Source organism: Mauremys mutica, chromosome 5 (assembly GCF_020497125.1).
Source record: "Mauremys mutica isolate MM-2020 ecotype Southern chromosome 5, ASM2049712v1, whole genome shotgun sequence".
Classification (NCBI taxonomy): Eukaryota; Metazoa; Chordata; order Testudines; family Geoemydidae; genus Mauremys; species Mauremys mutica.
Window position 1 is genome coordinate 91,812,221 of NC_059076.1, and position 22,559 is coordinate 91,834,779.

Below are 22,559 nucleotides of genomic sequence, written 5' to 3' on the forward strand. Positions count from 1 at the left end.
GAATTCATTGTTTCATTTACTATTCTTTTTAATATACAATTAGTCTCACAGCAAAATGATTGACCAAGTATTCTACAACTAGTTAATAACATAGCAAAAGCATCCTGATTGGTTAATAACTTAGACTGGTTAATAAAAATCACACAGTATTTTAATATCATATGCTGCAAAGAGCCGCGGGAGACACATTGAAGAGCCACTTGCAGCTCCCAAGGCTCAGTCTGAGTATCACTGTAGGAGAAGTATCTCAGAAAAAAATGTAACTTGACATGATCAGTATGTTAACATATTGGAGTTCAGCAGCCTTTAGATTTTAGAACAAACATTTGTACATTTAGGCCCCAGTCTGTAAACAAACTGAAGTCAATGGGACTACACATGGGCTTAAAGTTAAGAACATACAGAAGAATTTGCAAGATCAGGGCCATATGTGCAATCTGAAACAAAATCCAGTTATTTTTGATATTCAAAAAGACTGAAAAGTATCTTAATTTTTCATGTTACCTTTAACATGATGATCAGATTGTTCTTTCAGTTTCAATATCTCTAAATGTAATTCATTATTTTCCCTGGTGAGTTTAGCATTCTCTGCTTTATAAGGTTCTAGAATAGCATCAAAATTGCTGCATTCTTTTTCAATTTTTCCAGCAGATAACTTTGTACTGCGCAGGCTCTCTGTTGTATGGACAAGGTCACTGAAATCAAAAGACAGCAGACAGTCTAAATTCAGGTAAGAATCCTACCAAATTGAAAATTATAATCCCAAATGGTTATTTTGTCCTTAAAAAGGCAGTCATGTTGTTTGAAACCATTTTTAAATTACACCGCTACCTTGATATAATGCCACCTGATATATCCAAATTCGTGTTATAACGTGGTAAAGCAGTGATCCGGAGAGGCGGGGCTGCACACTCCAGTGGATCAAAGCAAGTTCAATATAACACGGTTTCGCCTATAACGCGGTAAGATTTTTTGGCTCCCAAGGACCGCATTATATTGAGGTAGAGGTGTACTTGTTTAATCTATTAGAGAGATTTTAAGACTCCCTCTCTTATACACAGGTACATTACAAAACATAGGTATATAAAGTCAGAATTTTCACTGTAAAGATTTGATGATAATTCAGTGCAAACTTCAAAATATTAATGCAGTTTAATGCAATAGACATAAATGTGGCTGATCTTTTCCTTCCGGCTTTAGTCTAGAATTGTTGGTTACAACTTGCTAGATATTCAGAAAGGATTCTCTGGTTACATAATAATGCTGGCAGAACCGCCAGAGGCCACCAATAATTAGTTTCTGTAACATACCAAGTGTCTGTAAACCAAAAATGTGGGATTAACAAATATATTCCTAAAATTAGGCCTAACTAATTTTCCCTAAAGAATTCTCTTTGTGAAGAAAAATTAACAGCAGCACAAGTAGTTTTGTTTTAAATAGAATTCTTCTTAAATTTTCAATATGAAAAATGGTATCCTGTCAAGAAAGCTTCTATCTTCAATAATCAATTAGATTATTAATTTTTTCTTATAAAGTATCTTGCCTATGGACACTCTGGACCTGGTTATTCAACCAGAAACTAGGTTGATCTGCTCTCATTGTAGACAAAATGAGTTGCCTTGAGTTTTGTTTTTTCTAAATTAAAATGTTTTATGTTGCTCTTCAAGGATAAGCTGTAACACGACATGACCTTAAAAATATTGGGTGGACAGATTGGTATGTCCACTAAGACTGAAAATGACAATTGGCATAAAATGCATAAAGAACACAATGATGAATAGTACAGAAAATACTGTAGTGCCTTTACATAAATCACTGGTGCAGCCTCATCTCGAATACTGTGTGCATCCCTTCTCAAAAAGGACATTTCTGAACTAGAGGTGTTCAAAGAAAGGCAACGACAATAATCAAGGGCATGGAAAAACTGTCATATGAAGAAAGAGTGAAAAGACTGGGATTGTTTACGTTAGAAAGGAGATGAAGAAGAAGAGACATGATAAAAGCATAGATGGCATAGACAAGGCAGATCAAAAGTTTTGGTTATCCCTGCCTCATAACACAAGACCAAGTGGACATTCAATTATATTAAAGGAAAGGAAATTCAAAATTTAAACAACATGTAATTAAACTGTGGTAGTCATTGCCACAGGAAGTCACCGAGGCCAAAAATTTAAACGTGATTCAAAAAAGTATTAGTATTGATATGTATCTCAATAATATTTAGTTACCATAATTAATTGTAACTAATTTTGTGAAAGGAACATTAAACCTCATACCTCAGAGGGCACAAACCAATCTACTGGTACTCAGGATGAGACCTAAGTATGGGGCAGATTACTCCACATGAGCTGATAGTGGGGTTCTTACACCTTCCTCCGAAGCATCTGGTTCTGGCCACTATCCGAGACAGGATACTGGACTAGCTGGACCTCTGTTCTGATCCAGTATGGCAATTCCTGTGTGCCTAATGGCATCAAAGCCATCAAACAGCTGAAGAGTGGATAAGTTGTCCTCCAGACATACTACTTAGCTACATTCATTTTCTGCTTTATGCAACCAGTTGCATCCCATTACACATTTCAGTAAATGTGGACACAGATATATACACTCTACCCACATAAGATTGTTAAGAACCAGAGTCAGGAGGTAAGTTTTCATTTTTAGCCTCAGTTTAGACATTTTGAATTTTTAAGTGAAGATTATCAGTCTTTATAGAGACCAGTAAATACCCAGTTGTCCCAGGAGTTAGATACTAGGATTTTCTTAACTTGTCAATACTTAGAAACTATCCCAATAGAACCTCATAAAATTTTAAATGTTCACTTTAGACAATTTCTTATTTGACCCTATTTCAACAGAAAAGCAATTTTTTAAAAGAATAAGTTTTCTACTAGTTTTATAGTCAAGTAGCATGCACTGCTATGACTAATGTTCTTTTTAAAGATTTCCCTTTTGTTTGGATACCTAAAAAGTTTTTCCACCAGAGGCAAGCTCTCCACTCCCAAGGGCTGTCGATAGCCCAGCTGATCTAGCCTCTTCCTGAGGTTAATGAACTTTCGCTCTGCAGCCGTGCTCATTGTGAATATGCTTCAAAAGTGATTTTATCGCTCCCAGCAAAAACAAGGTGACCTGAAAAAGATTATAGAACATATACAAAGTTTCTTTCTTGTCGCTGTACAACATGAATAAGTAAAAGCAATCCTTTCTGGTTAAATAAAATAAAATAAATAAATAAATAGTATTTTTGTATATGAATTTTGTGGTCATCTTGATCTCTGCCAGGAGTGAGATCCAGTTCTCAAAAAGATTTTGTTTCCTTCACATACAAATTTCACTCAAGGTTGACAGTTCCAGTGGATTATTACTCCTGGGGGAATTCTGCGCCACTGTGCATGCGCATAATTAATGTGTCATGCATATTTTAATTTTAATTTTTGCAGAAAATAGCTTCTGCTGGAAAGTTGATGCACTTCTGCCTTTTGCTCACCAGAGGGCGCTGTGACACTAGAACAGAGCAGCCGCTCCCAGCCAACTAGGGAAGAGAGAGAGCCTTCAGTGTCTTCTTCACAGCGCCTGTGGGGCCAGGTCAAGAGACAGTGGATATAGGGAGATAGACAGTGGGGAGCTGCTGGGGGGTGGGTGTCAGCAGGCTCATAAGGGCTAGTGGAGGAGGAGAGACTGGGGCAGGGGCTGAATGGGAATGGAGGCACAGGGCCACAGTGGGGAGGGAGGTGCAGAGCCACATGGGAATGGGGAAGGGAGTGCAAGGCCACATGGGGATGGCTGAGTGGGGGGAAAAGAGACACATAAGGACGGGGTGGTGGTGCAGGGACACATAGGGATGAGGGGAGGAGGCTGGCTGAAGGGGTGCAGGGACACAAGGGGAGAGGGGTGCAGGGACACAAGGGGGAAGGGGAATGGCTGAGTTGGGGCACAGAGACACATGGGGACAAGGGGTGCAGGAACACATGGGGATGGAGGGAATGGGTGTCTGAGTGGGGGTGGAGGAACATATGTGCTTGACTGAATGGGAGAGGCTAGGGGTCAGCCAGGGTCTGTATGGGGGAAGCGCCCTAACAATCCCTCCCCGCCCCCCAAAAAAACCTGTTCCATACTTTTCCCACCCATACCCAACAACCCTCCAAATTGACACCCAGGATCCTTCCCAGCAATTACTTCCCTCTCCCTCAGCTCCTCTGTTACCTCTGACTCCCCCAAGCTGTTGCACTGCTTCTGAGGGGTACAGGAAATACAGTTCTGTATTGTAGTTTAAATGAATTATTACTCAGAGTTCTGTATTAATATGCCTAGTCTGTAGTCAAAAGAAGATTACCCAGAAAACCACCCAGCACCATCTTTGTACCATGTCCTGGCCTGAATCCTCACTGAAAGGGGACCCAAATACCGGCAGTGCCTAGAGAGAGTTCCAGATAAAATTGGCAAGCTTCTCTGTTAAACTGCTTAGAAATGGTAAATTAAACATCAGGCTTACTCCTGGGGGGAATTCTGTGCCACTGCGTGTGCGGAGAATCAACGTTCCCGCAGAAAAATGACTTTCTGACAGGGAAACTGCAAGACCGGTCATGAATCCCTCCCTAGCAGCACAGGTACATCATTTCAGGCACCCGAAGCAGTCGGCGGAGAGGTAAATCACTGGGACACCCCAGCCAGTGGCTCCTATCCTGCGCCAGGATCAGCTGCTAGTCCTGGCTGAACTGGAGGCAAGAGGGGACGGGCCTTCCTCTTCCCATGCAAGGAGCAGATGGGGCTGTGGCATACCCACCCCCCAAAACCTGATTGCAGGAAGCTCAGCATCCTCCCCTGCTTCTTACCCCTATCGCTCCTCAGCCATGGGGGGGGGGGGAGGAGTTACTGTAAGAGGAGCTTCTCCCCCATCCGCCCAACTCCTGTGCATCAGACCTCCCATACCCACCCCTCCCTCCAAGCCTCACCCTGTATACCTAGACACACACCCCCAACCCTCCATACCTGAACTCCACCCCACTGAACCTCAACCCCTGCATCTGAAGCCTCCCAGCAACCAGACCCCCTGCCTCCAGACCCCCAGCTCTGCACCGACCACCCCCACTGAGCTCTCTGCACTCAAATCCCCACCCTGACAGGCCCCACCCCCTTGTACCATTCCAAGCCCCAACATCCAGATCCCAAACTAGCTGCACCCAGACCCCCACAGCTGAGTAGTAACAGCTAATTTAGGCCCCTTCATTTTGTATGTGGAGTTGGGATATTTTCCAGTGTGCATTACTTTGCATTTATCAATACTGAATTTAATCTGCCATTTTGTTCCCCACTCACCCAGTTTAGGAAGATCTCTTTGTAACTCTTCGCAGTCAGCTTTAGATTTAACTTTCTGAGTAATTTTGTGTCACCTGCAAACGTTGCCACCTCATTGTTTATCCTTTTTTTCCAGATCATTTATAAATATATTGAACAGCACAGGTCCCAGTACAGATCGCTGGGGGACCCTTATATTTACCATACTCCACTGTGAAAACCGGACATTTATTCCTACTCTTCATTTCCTATCTTTTAACCAGTTACTGATCAATGAGAGGACCTTCCCTCTTGTCCCATGACTGCCTACTCTGCTTAAGGGCCTTTGGTGAGGGACCTTGTCAAAGGTTTTCTTAAAGTCCAAGTATACATATAGAAATGCAGATTCCAGTTGCAGAAATGGGTCAGCACCAGTGGCAGATTGACACATGGGCCCCAGCAGTGCCGGAACATGTGTAGAAGGGGAGAGGGCCCCCAGCGCTGGAACTGTGTCCCTGCTCCTCCTCTTCCCCCTGAAGCCCCATACCCCCTAGCCAAACTGGAGGCTGGAGCCGGGCACAGTAAGAGATGCCCAGGAAGCCCAGGCCACTGTGGGGCACCCCAGACCCTCCAACTGTCCTGGGTGGGGAACTAGGGGACCAAGAGCAGCCCCCAGCCCATGTCCCGGACCACCCAGAGCAAGTGGAGGGTCTGGGGCTCTCCATAGTGGTCCAGGCTCCCTGAATGGTTAAGAACATAAGAGTGGCCATACTAGATCAGACCAATGGTCCATCTAGCCAAATATCCTGTCTTCTGACAGTGGCCAGTTCCAGGTGCCTCAGAGAGAATGAACAGAACAGGTAATCATCAAGTGATCCATCGCCTGTCGCCCATTCCCAGCTTCTGGCAAACAGAAGCTAGGGACACCATCCCTGCCCATCCTGGCTAATAGCCATTGATGGACATATCCTCCATGAATTTATCTAGCTCTTTTTTGAACCCTGTTATAGTCTTGACCTTCACAACATCCTCTGACAAAGAATTTCACAGACTGACTGTGCGTGGTCTTTTAGCATCTTAGGGGCAGAGGAAGAGCAGGGGGCAGGGCCCCGTGGTGAGGGCTCCCACCAGAAAGAGGCTGGCTCCACTAACAGGGACGTGCTTTGCAGCAGGGGAGCTGATCACCTTATCAGCTCCCTCCCTGCAAAGCGCAGCCACTGCTGCTCCTAGTTGCTCATGTTAAAAAGTGGGTGAGTATGTCCCACTCACCTCCAGTTCCAGAGCTCGTGGGCCCACGGGATGTGGGGGGGGGCACAAATGTTCTTTGTGCCCAGTGCCCCAATAAATCTTAATTCGCCTCTGGTCAGCACGGGGTGTTTGCACAGATTGTAGAGATGGGTCAGGGTGTGTGCGCGCGCGCACATGGTGGGGGCCGTGGGGTTGCAAAGGTTACAGGAAGGATATATGGAAGAGGTCAGCAGGGGATAGATGTGGGTAGATCACAGGGAGGCCTCAGGGTGGGAAGGTGCGGGCTGCAGCTGCGGTCGGTCGGAGGGAGGGGCCGGGTGGGAGTGGAGGCAGATACACTAGGTGCAGGCAGCCTGGCACAGATCAGATCCGGGTACAGGCCGCACAGTGGGAGCAGGTGGTCGAAGGGAGACCTGGGCACAGACACAGTCACTCCTAGGAGGGGCCGGCTGGGGTAGGCGGGCGGACACGTCCCAGGGAGGGGCGCGGGCAGGGGGCTGTGGGGACGCAATGATGGTAACTGGGCCCCACCATCACTGTCCGGGGTGATTTCAGGGCCGCCGGTAGCACAGGCCTGCCCAGGCCCAGCCCTGCCGCTAAGCCCCGGGCCACCCCTCACCAGACCCGGCCCCCGGAATCCCCGGGCCCGGGCGCTCCCAGCCCTCCCGCGCCTGACATCACTGTCATCAACGTCGCCATAGCAACAGCCTGTGACCCTCCCCCCGCCGCAGGGCTCGGCCCTTCCTTCCCCGGAAAGTAGCGGAAGCGAAGCTCCGGGGGCTGCTAACGACCGTGCCCGTAACCTCGGGGGCGAGGGACACTCACCGGCGACTCCGGCTCTGCAGGCCTCGGCGCCGGCCGCTGGGCCAACTAGCGGTTTGAAAATGGCGCGCGGAGGAAGGTCCGCTTCCGCCCCGTCACCCCAGCAACCGGGCAAGCGCGAGCTCCGCCGCGTTCCGCACCAACTGCCGCACAGCGAGCAACCTCTAGCGGCACTGGGACTCCCAGCAGCCTCCGCGCGGAGTGGGCTCCCAGCAGCCTCTCCTCCGCTGTGGCTGCCTGGAGTGCCCGGCCGCCCGGCCGTGTCAGCGGCCCGCGCGGGATCTGCCCCGTAGGCCCCACCGCGGGCGGGGTCCCGGCCCTGGAGACCGGAAAGGGCTGCAGGCGGGCTCAGCGGCTGCCCCCCAGCCGGTGCTCACCACCAGGGCGGCCCAGAAACCTTCTGCCCCGTACCGCATTGGGCAGCAGGGCAGGGGCGCAGCCCGCGCAGTCTGGCTTTGCAAGTCGTCTTAACCGTGGAGGCACCGTCCGTCTGCGCCACCCAGCCCCGGCCTGAGCGGCGCGTCGCAGCCACCAAGTGACACTGGCTGCACCGCGGTGGTCGGTTGGTTGCTGGAACGTTACAGGACAGCGAAAAAGCCCTGTCCCAACATCAGGGCTCTGGCCTGTTTCTGGAATTGCCCAATTTCTAGTATTGCCAGCCCCAAGTATTCCAAAATCCCGCGTGGCTTAAAAATCACGGGCCTTTAAAAATAATAGAATAAGAAACCCTTTGGTGCTTTTTGGTTTCCTTCTGGTTCTTGAACCTTTGAAAGCAGGTCCCATTTTCAAGATTTTCTCTGCAAGCCCAAAACCTGCTCTTTTATTTAATAAATAACCGGAGAGTCTCATGGCTGAGAGATGGGACTTTAAGATGAGTAAGTATTGCAAGGTCTGTGATAAAATTGTGAAAGTTAGGGTATGTCTACGCTACAAAATTAGGTTGATTTTATAGAAGTTGATTTTTAGAAATCAATTTCATACAGTCGATTGTATATGTCCACAGTAAGTGCATTAAGTCAGCGGAGTGCATCCTCACTATCGTGGCTAGCATTGACTTATGGAATGGTGCACTGTGGGTACCTCTCCCACAGTCTCTGCCGCCCACTGGAATTCTGGGTTAAGCTCCCAGTGCCTGATGGGGCAAAAACATTGTTGCGGTTGCTTTTGGGTACGTCACCCCTCCCTCCATGAAAGCAATGTCAGACAATCATTTTGTGCCAGACACCAGGGCAATTAGAAGAGCACAGCAAGGCACGCTGCGCATCAGAGAGGCTTTGAAAACCAGTTTCATAACTGGCCGGGCTTTCGGGTGACAGTTTTGTGTGTTTCTCCTTGATGCAAACCCACCCCCTTTGTTGATTTTAATTCCCTGTAAGCCAACCAGCCTCCCCCCTTTGAAATAAAATAACTATTGTTTTGAAACCATGCATTCATTCTTTATTAATTAAAAAAAAAGTACAAGGTAGCCCTGGTGGGATGGGGGAGGAGGGAAGGACAAGGCCACATTGCTTATTGTAGCCACACTAAAAATCAAACTGTTTTGAATGACAGGCTTCTGTTGCTTGGCCCATCTTCTGGAGTTGGGTGGGTGGCTGGGATAGCTCAGTGGTTTGAGCATTGGCCTGTTAAACCCAGGGTTGTGAGTTCAATCCTTGAGGAGGCCACTTAGGGATCTGGGGCAAAAATTGGTCCTGCTAGTGAAGGCAGGGGGCAGGACTTGACCTTTAGAGGTCCCTTCCAGTTCTAGGAGATTGGTATATTTCCAATTATTATTATTATTTTTTATTTATTTTTTCCCACCGCATTCTTGGGCATCTGGCTGAGGATATGGAACATGGGAAAGAGGGTAGGCGGTTATACAGTGGATGCAACGGGGGTCTGTGCTCATTGGCTTTCCTGAAGCTCCAACAGACACTTCATCATGTCCATTTGCTCCCCCATTAGTCTCAGCATCGTGTCCTGCTTCTGCTCTTCGCGCTCACTTAATTCGTTCCTGGCCCCTGCCACTGAATGCCTCCATGCATTAAGCTGTGCCCTATCAATGCGAAAGGACTACATAAGCTTGGAAAACATATCACAAGTACGTTTTTTCGCCTTCTAATCTGCAATAACCTCAGTGGTGGTGATGATAGGGGGAGCGTAGAAACATTCTACACTCTACGATTCTGGGGGGACTGCATGGTCACCTGTGCTGCTGAGTTTGCCACACTGACCAAACAGGAAATGAAATTCAAAAGTTCCCAGGGCTTTACCTGTGTATCTGGCTAGTGCATCCGAGTTCAAAGTGCTGTCCAGAGCGGTCACAATGGAGCACCCTGGGATAGCTCTCAGAGGCCAATACCATTGATTTGTGTCCACGCTACCCCAAATTAGACCTAGAAAAGTCTATTTTAGTGCTCCTCCCCTCGCCAGGGAGGAATACAGAAGTTGATTAAGAGCCCTTTAGGTTGACGGAACAGGGTTGGTTGGGTGGACACATTCATTTTTAAATTGACCTAATGCAGCTAAATTCGACCTAACCCTGTAGTGTAGACCAGACCTTAGGAACACTGATTTTCTGACCCCTAGAAATCTTACTAACCAGTTGTTTGGCACAGGAGGAAGATGGTAACCTATACCAATTAACAACTCAGATTGACACTGTTCTTATTACTACAAATGTTAGAAGTGCTGCGGTAATTGTCAGTCTTTTTATGCCTTTATAGCATATGTTATTTAAGCTGAAAACAAGCATTGTGACTTCAATTCTGGTAGTTGGCAACAACATTTGTTCACATCATCTCTCACATATGAAAAATAGAATCAAACCTATCGAGTAATAATCACTGTTTTGTACAGCACTAAGCATGCTGTTAGTACTCAGTAAATAATTACTACATTATTAGACACAGTCTAAGTGACTTTGTTTTAGGCTAAATTATCATTAGTTTGTCAAATAGAGTTAAAGAAAAGTAACAACAATTGATTTGGGATGTCAGATTGTTTCCTGATCCATTGTATTTATAGTCTCTCATATGTATCAACATCCCTGTGAACTTCATAAAAACAAACAACTTAATTTTGGAGGCATTTGATCCACTGGATGAGGTATACCACCTGTTGTGACAGGAATGTGTAAGACCTATGGATCTTGAAAGATGTGTGTGTGTGGGGGGGTTATTGTCGCAGCAAAAGAGATATGGCTGAAGGTTTGCATGTGGTGTTATGACAGAATATGGTGTTGCTTTGGGTTGGTGCGCCCTGGTCTGTGGGGAGCACACTTCTGATTATGATCTTGGCAAGGTTGGTGGGTTATTTGAAAGCCAGAAGACAGAGTTCAGTAAAGATCTTTCAGGATGCAGTCCTCATCAAGTATGGGTTGTAATTGTTTGATGAAACCCCATATGTATTCCAGTGCAGGGTTCAACCTTGTATTTAGCTGTGACACACTGACCTTTCCCAGACGTGAAGAACTCTGTGGAGCTCAAAAGCATGTCTTTTTCCCATCAACAGAATTTGGTCCAGTAAAAACTATTACCTCACATACTTTGTGTCTCATTTCCTGGAGACACAAACTTGGTATGGAAACAGGTTTTTCATTAACAGTATATGGCTTTAAAATATTAAATATGTTTGACAATACAGGCCGAAGCATGTACAGAAAAAATTTCGAGTGCATAGCTAACACTCAAACAAGGGATGGATTCTATTACCATGCATGCCCATTGTTTCCCCAAATCTCTGTGTAGAATAATAAGGAGGTGACATATACAACAGGTTTGACTCCTACCAGCATCTATCAACTGGGAGAATTAGAAATCTGTGTGACTCCCACCTGTGTTGCATTGAAATAAAGGATAGAAAGAATATAACCTTAAACAGAAAGATTTATTAAGGGATAGATACAACTGGGGGAAGATTCACTATGGGGAACACTACAAATATAATTACCCACGAACAGATTCCAGTAAGGGGGCATAAAGCCCAGACCCTTAGTCTCCCTTGGCTAAACTAATAAATGCCTAAAAATAATTACTGTCTCTTCTAACTGCAGATGGAGGACACCGGTAATGGACGGTCCATCTTAGGATCTCTGGAATATCGGGGGATCTGGCTGTCTTATTGCTGAAGCAGGAGATCAACAGATCTGAGCTGACGGCAAGCCTTCACTGGATCCTTTGGTGGATTACAGGAATCAGGTAAGTATCAGAATCCTTGACAGATGTTAGTAGCCAAAGTCTTGATCCGATGCCGTGCAAAAAACCTGGACATGGCTGCCTCGATGGTGGACAGCCCCTGCGACATCGCTGACAGTTCCTTATATGCTCTCTGTGATGTGCCCTTCTGAGACACACTCACAGGCACACTCTGACAGGCACACACTGACAGGCCCTGCCCCCAACCGCTTCTAGCCAGTTCTCAGTCCCTCAAGTTTTGCCTGGAAACAGAGTTTTGGTGGGAAAATGCCATGAAGAAGGGCACCAAGATGGAGTTCAAACCCTCCCTAACATATGCACCATCTTGAAATTCTAATCTCCATTTTGAATTGCAGCAACATTCCTAACAGAATATAATCATGTACCAAAAAACACCTTACACCATATAGTTATCTGGGCAGGTATTTGGTTACAAGAATTTACACATTTTATGAAATAGATGATAAACAAGAGATTTACCAACTTTGGAGCAAGGTGTGATGGAGCTTATAAATTCAGCATGCTGCTTGGCTCTGGATTTAAAGAGTTTACAACACACCTTTATTGTGCAGGCTAATTCACCCTGCAGAAGAAATATACAAGCTTCAGTCATATATTCTATACAGCTTGTAAAGTGTGCAAGCAGAATAGTAGCATGGGATTTTCCCTTTCTTAAAATAGACAGATTAAATGCAAAACATCCTAACAATGCAATATTAAAGTTGTGTAATTTATCTTTGATCAAGAATTCTGAGCAAGCTTATTTACTGACCGTGGTCAGAAAGCGATTTATTATTGGTGCATTAGAAACATTTTAACACAAAAAATATCTTAGTGAAACCAATGGCTCAGAAATTTCAAAAGAAGTTCCTGCCATGTGGGCATGCAAGTAGATGAATTCAAAAGTGGAGATCTGTTCAGATGGTTTCTTTGGAGAGGTTTTCCTTGATAAATGTAATAGGTTATTGAAGATTTATTGTTTGTATTTAATACATACCATTAAATACACAGTTATGCAATGTGGACATGGTAGTATTACAGTGTAAACAATGTAAGAATATTCAAAAATAAGTGCCTAATGTTAGGCTTTCAAGTCCATACTTGGGGACCTAAACAAATGACCTTATTTTCAAAGTGACTGCCACCCAGAAGCTCCCATTTGGGTACCTAAATATGAACTTGAGAGCCTTGTAGTTTTGAAAGTCTTGGCCCTTAAGATTTTGGAATTCATGCATTTAAAAAAAAAGTTTTAGCTGTCTTTATGGTAGTACTGCAGACCTTCTGCTTAATGTATGACTGAAGTTCAGTCATGCTCTAGTAAATACCAATAAAAAAGTTAATGTATGGAAAATTATGTAGTTTTCTGCCTTGTCTTGGGTACCTCATTTTGAACTTAAGAGATGGCTGATGTTTTTGCGGTGAACAGCTGAAGAATTAATGAATACTCTGGAATAAAAAGTTTATGGGACATTATGTTTGAAAGATTATTTTTACTTATGATCAGAAGAGTTACAGCCACATACAGTCACATTAATTCTCAAAACATGAATTTAGTTCGTACTTTCATGGACTGAACTCCACATCCATATATTACAGCTTGAGGCAGAAAAAAACTAATTCTGTACAATCTTTTTAATGGTTACATAATTACCAGGATGCAATGTACTTGTGTGAAGTCAGATGACCGTAGTGTCCTTTCAAGGTGCTAAGAATATACAAAAGGTAATTGTTGTTAGCAAGAAAGAGTTACAGATTTAAAAAAACCTGGGCACCAGTGGGAGAAAAATTAAATAGTAAGTGTTTCATGAATTTAATGCTTTAAAATAGTGCTTCAACCGAGCAGGAAAGCAACACTGCTATTTAGGCTTTTCATTCTGCATTGAAATATATCCGAGATGGAAATATGACTAGACATTTATAGAACATTTAAGAATACATATGCTTCTTATTTCATCTTCTTAAAGCAAGTAACATTCATAGTACTTGATATTTTTCAAGCATTTTCCCCTTGTAGAAGTTTAGTGAGACTGTGCAATACTGGAGCAGTAGTCTAAGATGTCCTGGATAGTGAATTCCATGGTAACACCTGATCCTGGATAGCAACGAGCTATCAAGCCTTCAAAGTGTTTGTATTGGCGTATAAACTCATCTTGCATAGAATGCCATACAACCTGCCAAAGAAGGAATACAAATTAAAGTAAGTGACATTTTATCAAGACAAAATTCAGAAAAACAAGATTTTTGTTATAGAATTTCTGTAAGTCACCTTCTATAAACTTTTTTACAACTTCTACCAAGTCAGAATTACAAAAGAGAGGTTTTTGGGTTGTTTTAAAAAAAATTATTATAAAGGGTTTAAATACAAATATCTCATGTAACTAAGAGTATGTCTACACTACCCGCCAGATCAGCAGGTAGTGATCGATCTATCGGGAATCGATTTATCGCGTGTAGTGTAGATGCGATATATTGATCCCCGATCACTCTCCTGTCGACTGCTGAACTCCAGCTTGGCGAGAGGTGGAAGCAAAGTCGACAGGGGAGCTGCGGCCGTCGATCCCGCGCCACGAGGATGCGAAGTAAGTAATTCTAAGTCAATCTAAGATACGTCGACTTCAGCTACACTATTCTTGTAGCTGAAGTTGCGTATCTTAGATTGATTCCCCTCCCCCCCATAGTGTAGATCAGGCCTAACTGAGCAAAGAGGGTGAGATTTTATAAAATCCTCAGTGCAGTGTCCTAATTCTGTTCCCTCTAATGGGAACAGAATTAGGCCACCACTGACCACTTTTTAAAATCCCACTCATAGCACTGGAAGAGAATGAACTGAAAGTAATATTCTATGCCAAAACGTATGTATAGAAATAGATGAATTTCCAGATCAGACAAGTGGTCCACCTAGTCTGATGCATTATCTCCCACACTGGCCAGCACTAGTTGTTTCAAGCTTGCAAGAAACCGAATAATGGACAATTACGGCATACTCTAAGGGAAGTTTCTTCCTAACTCCTGTTAGCAGTTGATTTAGTTTGTCAAAAGGAGTAGAGGCAATTGGGGGTGAATACCCCTTTAAGAAAACTCAACCCTCAAAACATTCCATTTTGAGGGACTCACGCAAGGCTCCAAAAAAACCACTGATTTTCAGAAGAGTCCTGAAGCTCAAGGCGCATCCCCCAAATGGGAGTATGCAGAAACACCACCTCAAAAGAAAAAGTTATGGCAAGTTACTAATTTACTGATGATGTACTTCCCAGAATACAGAGCTGTAGTTTACATAGCTTTCTTTTGATGCAAGTCAAGATGCTAATTCTCTCTCATTCCTGTGAAGTTTCATTTTAGAGAAGCAGACTAAAGGCTATTCTACAAAGTAGTAGAATGTTTGTACAGGCATTAAAACAATCTGAAATGTCAGATTATTCTTTATACAAATCTGATAGTTTTACCTGAAGTAAATTTTCTTCTTCACAAAGATGTTTGTCCACCTTCTTATAGAGATTATCCAATCCCTTCTTCACTTCCTTACCAGGATATTCCTTTATAACTTTGCGAAGCTCTTGTTTATTGAAAGCCAGTTGGTAACTTACTTCCTCTTCTCTTATGCCTTGTGCCACACGAGCTTCAACACCCTCAAAGAAATGCTAAAATACAATTATAGTATTAACATAATCATAAATGTAGGGTAGTGCATGTAAGTGTGGGAATACTGATCTGATGGCACATCTTGTTTCCACAATGACCAAAAAAAACCTGACTTCAATGAAACAATACTGATTTACATCAGCTAAGGATCTGGTTCCACCCCACTAAACAGAGCAGTATCCTCCACCACTGCACTAGAGTACTCGTTAAGTATTAACTCAGAGGGACCACTTCTTGCAGCACCTGAGGTTTCCCTTGAAGTCTTCTGTCAGGTGCTGATCCAGCCTAAAACTAACAAGATCATAGCCTGAAGAGAGACAGCAGAAGAGCCGTGGATGTCTAAAGAAGAAAAAATAAAAAGCAGTAGTGATGCACACGAACATGAGATCCTAAAATATGCATTCCAGAGAGGAGTGGGCCTTCAAAAATGTATGTAGGCAACTTCATAGTTTAACTCAAGTTAGGTGACAAACAAGCATTTTAGATTTTTTTTATATATAGACATTTCATTATGACTAATTTCTCAACCATAAAAATTCATAATTTTCTAAAAAACAAAAACTACAATCCTAATGTAAAACATAATTAACAATATCAAATACATTTGATATGCACAGCTGATATCTTACAAATCTCACTATGGTATCCAACTGAATAGCTCAGCTTAAAGCAAAATGTGCTGCCATATATATGGATCTGGTTTTGGCAATTAAATGAGTATTAGGGTTTTTTTAAAAGTAGTTTAGAAACAGGGTGATAATGCTTTTACCACCTGTGGTGGGCAACAGCATCCCCAAGCTCCTAATTAGTGATGAAAGTTAGTGTTGGAAAAGAATACCTGTCCTCACATGAACATTTGGGTAAAAAATCTGCAATATATTAGCAGTCATGGAGGTGTTAAATCATTGACCTGGGGGGACATGAAAGCCCTTTGGAAGTCACCCTGGTTGGAAGTTAACAGAACAAGAAATGGCACATCCTGACACGCCTGGAGCAGCAAACTCAAAACATGCAAACTAGTTTTTGGAGAAAGACAGCTGTATTTTGCATCAGAAATACAATTAGACCAAAAGATGCTTACATTTAATTTCTCAAGAGGCTGTCCCAAGGAGTAGATGACATAAGACTGGAGATGATCAGTGTATTTCTGTTTAGCTTCTTTTTTTTCGGCCTCAAGACATGAGATTTTCAAACGAGAGAGAGTTGCAAAAATACGGTGGAAGTTCTCCATCATGACCACATCCCTGGGTGTTTTCTGGCTTTCATTTGCTACTTTCTCCACTAAAATCAAAACAGTAAGAAGATTCAACACAAATCTCTTAAGGTAATTAAAATTTCTAAATTATGGAAAAAAAAAGCTTTGTAAGATGAATGCAAAAGAACCAACTATAGGAACAATTCCAGAAAAGTGTCTTTGGCTTTCATGTCAAGAACAGTCATTTGTAAAAATTTTAGAGCCCTTTAATTTTAGCAAGATCCACAAACTAAATTTCTCTAGGAAGATTACCTCCTTAGGGAACCGTGTGGGATAAAACAAACATAAGAAAGAATTCCTGGTAAGTTGTATCCTTTTAAGCAGAGATGAGGATTCAAACTGATGACTTTTTACTTGGCAAGTCTGCCAAAATGATTTCCATTGTTGAACAAGTACATGAGCATATTCAAAGCAGCACTTCACATTAGTCCTAAAACTACAGAGTTCCATTCCTTACATATAGAGTATAGAGAGTAATTTATAAATATTATAAAATGATATATGATACACTTATTTACATCACTTGTTGCTAAACAAAAGGAACAGTCATTTGTACACTTTGTGGAAGTTTACAAACAATTTATTTCCCTTTGAAGATATTTATGCATTGTAGCAAAACTTGAAAAAAATTATACAAAAAAGTATTTATTCTAGGCTCCCTTTGCTGTTATTGAAGATTTTTGTATTGTAATACGAGTTCTATTCTGCATATCCCAACTTTTCTTACCACGAACAATTTTTACTTAGAAAAGAACAGGCGTACTTGTGGCACCTTAGAGACTAACAAATTTATCTGAGCATAAGCTTTCGTGGGCTTGCATCTGATGAAGTGGGCTGTAACCCACAAAAGCTTATGCTCAAATAAATTTGTTAGTCTCTAAGGTGCCACAAGTACTCCTGTTCTTTTTGCGGATACAGACTAACACGGCTGCTACTCTGAAACCAATTTTTACTTAGGATATCGGTGTCTATTGCCAAAGTTATCTTGTTCGTCCAGTCTCTCTTTTTAAACAGGAGTGCACATAAAGGTGCCAGATTGATAATCTTGATGATGGAAGCACTCATTTGTCCACAGAACAGGCCATTGCTAATGTATATTTCCACATACTGCCCCATCATTGCTCCTCAACCTAGTTCTAGATCACCACTCCAAGTAAAAGTGTAGTAAAGTCTTTATGCCCATTTATCCATTAGCCTTTCCACCGAAACAACGAGAATGCCATTTGTGATAGTAATTTTTGTGGCATGAATTCCTGTGCTCTAGAAAATTAACTGAGACCATCAATTCATTTCAGACACACCACTGAATAGTCATTAGGAAAATATGTCGCTGCCAATTTTGGTCTTCCTCTCTTCCATTCTATCCAAAGCGTGACAGCTACAGATATCTTACTGAACAGCCCTGACCATTTCCCAACAAAATCCCTTATTGCATTAAGTTCAAACTCCTCATGATCAGGACCCTGCCTATATCTCTCCTGTCTTTTTGTCTTAGTATCATCCTGAGTCGTCCTTCCTATCTCTTTTGTCTTTTTCCCACTTGTAGCTTTGTGCTTTTTTTGAGGCTACTCCCAAATTGTTTGGAGCAGTCTGTGCCCTCTTTTCTGCTAAGTATCCTTTCTCTCTCTCTCAAATACCTTCTTTAAAAAAAAAAAAAGACAGTTACCTTTCCCGTAACTGGTGTTCTTTGAGATGTGTTGCTCATGTCCATTTAACTTAGGTGTGTGTGCTGACCATGTGCACCGGTGCCGGAAGTTTTTCCCTCAGCAGTATCTGTAGGGGACTGGCTCTGGCACCTCCGAGAGTAGTGTGCACATGCTGCGGTATATAAGGCGCTGCCGGTTCCCCCCCACACCCTCAGTTTCTTCTTGCCAGAAACTCCGACAGTGGGGAAGGAGGAGGGGTTGTGGAATGGACACGAACAACACATCTAGAAGAAAGTTACTTTTTCCGTAACTAATCTTTTCTTCTTCGAGTGATTGCTCATGTCCATTCAACTTAGGTGACTCCCAAGCAGCACCCCTCCGAGGTGGGTAGGAGTTCACGGACCTGTAGATTGCAACACAGCTCTGCTAAACTCAGTGTCATCCCTGGCCTATTGAGTGATGGTGTGGTGGGCTGTGAACATGTGCACCGAGGACCCCATCATGGCTCGACAGATGTCCTGGATCAGGAAGTGTGCCAGGAAGGCTGCCAAAGATGCCTGTGCTCTGGTTGAGTGGGCTCTGATGATCGGTGGCGGAGGAACGCCCACCAACTCGTAGCTGGTCCGAATGCATGAGATGATCCAGTTAAAAATCCTCTGCGTGGACACAGGGAGCCCTTTCATCCTATCAGCTGTAGAGATGAAAAGCTGAGTCGACTTACAGAAAGGTTTTGTCAGATCTAGGTAGAGAGCCAGAGCTCTTCTTACATTCAAAGTGTGAAGGCGCATGTGACACTGTACCTCGGAACACCCTACACCCCCATGTTCATCTTTATAAAATGATTGCGTGGTATCCAATGCAAAGTTTGTCATGTTGGGTGTCTTCAGAAGTCTCCATCATGCTCTGTGCATGGTTGTTATAGTAATTGTTACAGTAATGTTATAGGTTATAATTTCATGTAAGTTGTTATGAGGCTGAAAATGTATCCTCATGGCTTAAAATAAGCCCAGTCAAAAACTCTCCAAGAGCAGAGAGGCAGTTCACACCTCATCAGCGCAGATATGGGACAAACCCAGCCCAGCCTCACAGGAACAAAGAATGCTGGCCTAGGCAGCAACAAAAGAATCTGTTAGATTTTCGAAGGAGTCACCCCCCTTCCTTTGGTCAGTTTGGAACTGTGATGAGGTAATGCTCATCTGACTCTGAAGGGGGAGGGGGCAAAGCCAAGAGGGAAGAAAGAACATGATAAAAGGGAAAGACATTTGCCATGCTCTTTCCCTCTCTCTTCCACCTAAATCTACAGACACCACACCAAGCAACTGAAGCGGTGTTCAAAGGGGAGAGCCTGGCTGAAGAGCAACCAGTCAGCCTGTGGTGAGAAACATCTTAAGTTTGTAAGGGCACTGAAAGTGTTAAGATCAGCTTAGAATGCGTTTTGCTTTTATTTCATTTGACCAAATCTGACTTATGTTTTGACTTATAATCGCTTAAAATCTATCTTTATAGTTAATAAATCTGTTTATTCTACCTGAATCAGTGCATTTGGTTTGAAGTGTGTCAGAGATTCTCCTTGGGATAACAAGCCTGGTACATATCAATTTCTTTGTTAAACTGATGAACTCAAACTTGCAGCGTCCAGCGGGCATAACTGGACACTGCAAGATGGAGGTTCCTAGGGTTGTTTCTGGGACCAGAGATATTGGCTAGTGTCATTCGGTTGCACAATCCAAGGAGCAGCTTACATGCCAGAGGCTGTGTGCGAACAGCACAGGAGTGGGAGTTCTCACAGCAGAGCAGGGTAAGGCTAGCTCCCAGAGTCAAGGATTGGAGTGACCTAGCAGATCACCGGTCCAGATAACACCAGAGGGGAACATCACAGCACCTCTTTCACTAGTCTCATGGGGCTTAGGGCAGAACACCAGAAGGGAGATATCCTGGCTCATGTGGAATGCAGACACCTCCTTGGGAAGCAAGGCCAGGTGGGGCCGGAGCTGGACCATGTCCTTATAGAAGACCGTATATGGCGGTTCTGAGGTCAGGGCTCGCAGCTCAGAGACTCGCCTTGCCAACATCACCGCCACCAGGAAAAATACCTTCCATGATAGGTGAGACAGGGAGCACAAGTCCAAAGGCTCAAAGGGTGGGCCCATGAGCCTGGACAGAACGAAGTTGAGATCCCACTGAGGGGCCGGGGACCAGACTTGATGAAAGTCTCTTTAGGCCTCTAAGGAACCTGATCATCATGTCATGTCACATCACGTCTGCCCGTGGATTGGTGGATGAAAGGCCAAAATGGCTGCACCCTGATAGAGGGGTGTGCCAGGCCCTGGTTCCTTAAATGATGCAAGTAGTCCCAGATCGACTGCACCAAAGAATGCGAAGGGGAGATGCCCTGTTCGGCTGCCCAGCAGGAGAACCTCATCCAGTTTGCCAGGTAGGTCTGCCTAGTCGAGGGCTTTCTACTCTCGAAGAGGCCCTTCTGGACCCCTTCCAGACAAGCCCATTCATCTGGGTTCAGCCACGCAACATCCACGCCGTGAGGTGGAGGGATGCAAGGTTGGAGTGCAAGAGTTGGCTGTGATCCTGTGACAGCAGGTCCAGTCAGTTCGGCAGGGGCCAGGGAGGGATCGCTGATGAGCTTGATAGCATCCTGAACCAGTGCTGGCGAGGCCACCCCGAGGCGATCATGATAACCTGCGTCTTGTCTCTCTTGATTTTTGCTAGGACCTTGCTGATGAGTGGAATCAGAGGGAATGCGTACATCAGGTTTCCTGCCCACGGCAGGAGGAAAGCGTCGGAGAGGGAGCCCTTGCCCAGGCCCCATCTGGAGCAAACCCAGTGGCACCTCCTGTTCTGCCTGGTGGCAAAAAATCCACTTGGGGAGTTCCCCACCTCTGGAAGATCATGCCAGCTATCTCCAGGTGGAGCACCCACTCATAGTGAGAGGAGAAATCCCTGCTTAGGTGATCTGCTAGTGTGTTCCTGGCACCTGGAAGGTAACATGCTTCTAGATGGATTCCGAGTGCCTCCTGGCAGAGGGCCAAGGATCGTGCTCTGCCTTGCCTGTTGATGTAGAACATTGAGGCTGTGTTGTCCGTGAGGACTCTGACCACTCTGGCCAACACATGAGGTAGGAAGACCGCGCATGCTCTGCGCTCCGCCCTGAGCCTCTGACATTTATGTATAGTGTCGATTCCCCTGGGGACCATATACCTTGGGTCTGGAGGGTGCAGAGGCGCGCTCCCCAGTCAAGGTCCAAGGCGTCCGAAACCAACTCCTTCCAGGACATTCCTGGGGTCAGTCTGCCATCGAAGCGAGACAAGTGTCGTCGTGGGGATAGTGACGACCTTCTCCGGGTGATTCCTGGACGGGGAGTAGACTGTCATCAGCCATTGCTGCAGAGATCACATCTGGAGCCTGGTGTGACGCACCACATATGTGCACGCTGCCATGTGACCTAGGAGGCACAGGCAAACCCTGACTGTAGTCAAGGGAAACATGGAGACTTCCGTGATGAGGTCTGTCAGTGCCCTGAATCTCTGCAGCAGCAGGAACACCCTGGCGCAGGTCGAGTCGAGCACCGCTCCGATGAACTCTGTCCCAACCTCCTGTCAGTCCTCCTGGAGTCAGATCTGGAGCGGGATCATAGGGACCAGCGGTGCTCGATGGATCCATGACGGCTTGGAGCCAGTGATCTAGATCTCGTGCTTGACGAGCAGTACCAGGATAAGGAGCAAGACTGGAAGTTGAAGCGGGCCCAGTGCCGGGAACTGCCCACACACGGTGATGCCCTCCTAGGGGATTGGCAACAGTCCGAAGAATGGTACTGTCGATCCCTTGATGGGCCCCTGAAGCGGTACTCCTGCCAGGGGGTGCGTGCCTCCAAAGGTCTGCGCCCGGTGGCTGGCAAGCTGCACCTCGAGCCTCTCTGTCCGTGCCCAACGTCCAGGGACTGAATGGGGTGGTGCAGCCCTATCGCAATCAGATGTGTGGTGGCTGCGGGAGGGTGCGCGCTAGCGGGATGGTACTGGGGACCAAAGTGGTCCAAACGCGGCTTTATCCCATGACCAGGGAACCACAGTAGCCGGTGTGGGTGGCACCAGGAGGGACACGATCTCCTGCACCACCTGCAGGGTCTCCTGCATGGACGGCACCCATGGCTGACGGAGGCCTCTGCCGCTATCCGGGGTAGCAGGCAGGGAGTGGGTTGGGCTACATCACTCCCCTGAAGCTTTGGCCTGAGATCCCAATGTGGGTGAAGAGTTGCCCAGCATGGGACCTTGCTCACAGCCCTTATCCTTCCCCTTGTGGGAGGTTGGAGACCGGCTTTGTCCTGCCTTCTTGGGCTACGTGGTCGGAGCCACGGATGGGGACCCATGCCAGCTAGTGAACAGTCCCAGTGGGGCACTGCACACCAAGGTCACGGCACTCGGTGCAGAGTCGGAGTATTGCTCCGGTGCTGGGGTGAGGGCCAACCCCATAAGGAGTGCTCTTAAATTA

The 22,559-nt window shown here is 45.1% G+C and overlaps 2 protein-coding genes and 1 long non-coding RNA gene across 12 annotated transcripts in view; 1 reads left to right on the forward strand and 2 right to left on the reverse strand.

Annotated features, from left to right (window-relative positions):
• Nucleotides 1-7,443, reverse strand: part of CEP135 (centrosomal protein 135) — an 89,196-nt gene extending 81,753 nt beyond the window's left edge. For 5 of the 7 annotated variants that reach the window (XM_045017483.1, XM_045017479.1, XM_045017476.1 and 2 more), the window contains exons 1-3: nucleotides 5,317-5,359; nucleotides 2,965-3,129; nucleotides 505-695 (exon numbers count right to left, since the gene is read on the reverse strand). In XM_045017483.1, the coding sequence (XP_044873418.1) occupies nucleotides 505-695; nucleotides 2,965-3,077 (304 nt within the window). In that variant the 5' untranslated portion in view covers nucleotides 3,078-3,129; nucleotides 5,317-5,359. Of the gene's footprint in view, nucleotides 1-504; nucleotides 696-2,964; nucleotides 3,130-3,487; nucleotides 3,574-5,316; nucleotides 5,360-7,347 lie in introns of those variants that run through there. The other 2 variants (XM_045017478.1, XM_045017477.1) reach the window with 2 other exon arrangements.
• A 108-nt stretch (nucleotides 7,444-7,551) lies between these two features.
• Nucleotides 7,552-12,977, forward strand: LOC123370730. Its single transcript, XR_006579520.1, has 3 exons — nucleotides 7,552-8,219; nucleotides 9,289-9,424; nucleotides 11,378-12,977. It is a non-coding gene; the product is annotated as an uncharacterized LOC123370730 (long non-coding RNA).
• Nucleotides 12,978-12,989: 12 nt separating this feature from the next.
• The window catches only part of EXOC1 (exocyst complex component 1), a 63,001-nt gene continuing 53,431 nt past the window's right edge, over nucleotides 12,990-22,559 (reverse strand). For all 4 annotated transcript variants that reach the window (XM_045017485.1, XM_045017484.1, XM_045017487.1 and 1 more), the window contains 3 exons: nucleotides 16,240-16,439; nucleotides 14,963-15,157; nucleotides 12,990-13,690 (listed from right to left, as the gene is read on the reverse strand). In XM_045017485.1, coding sequence (XP_044873420.1) covers nucleotides 13,538-13,690; nucleotides 14,963-15,157; nucleotides 16,240-16,439 — 548 coding nt within the window. In that variant the 3' untranslated portion in view covers nucleotides 12,990-13,537. The remainder of the gene's footprint in view (nucleotides 13,691-14,962; nucleotides 15,158-16,239; nucleotides 16,440-22,559) is intronic.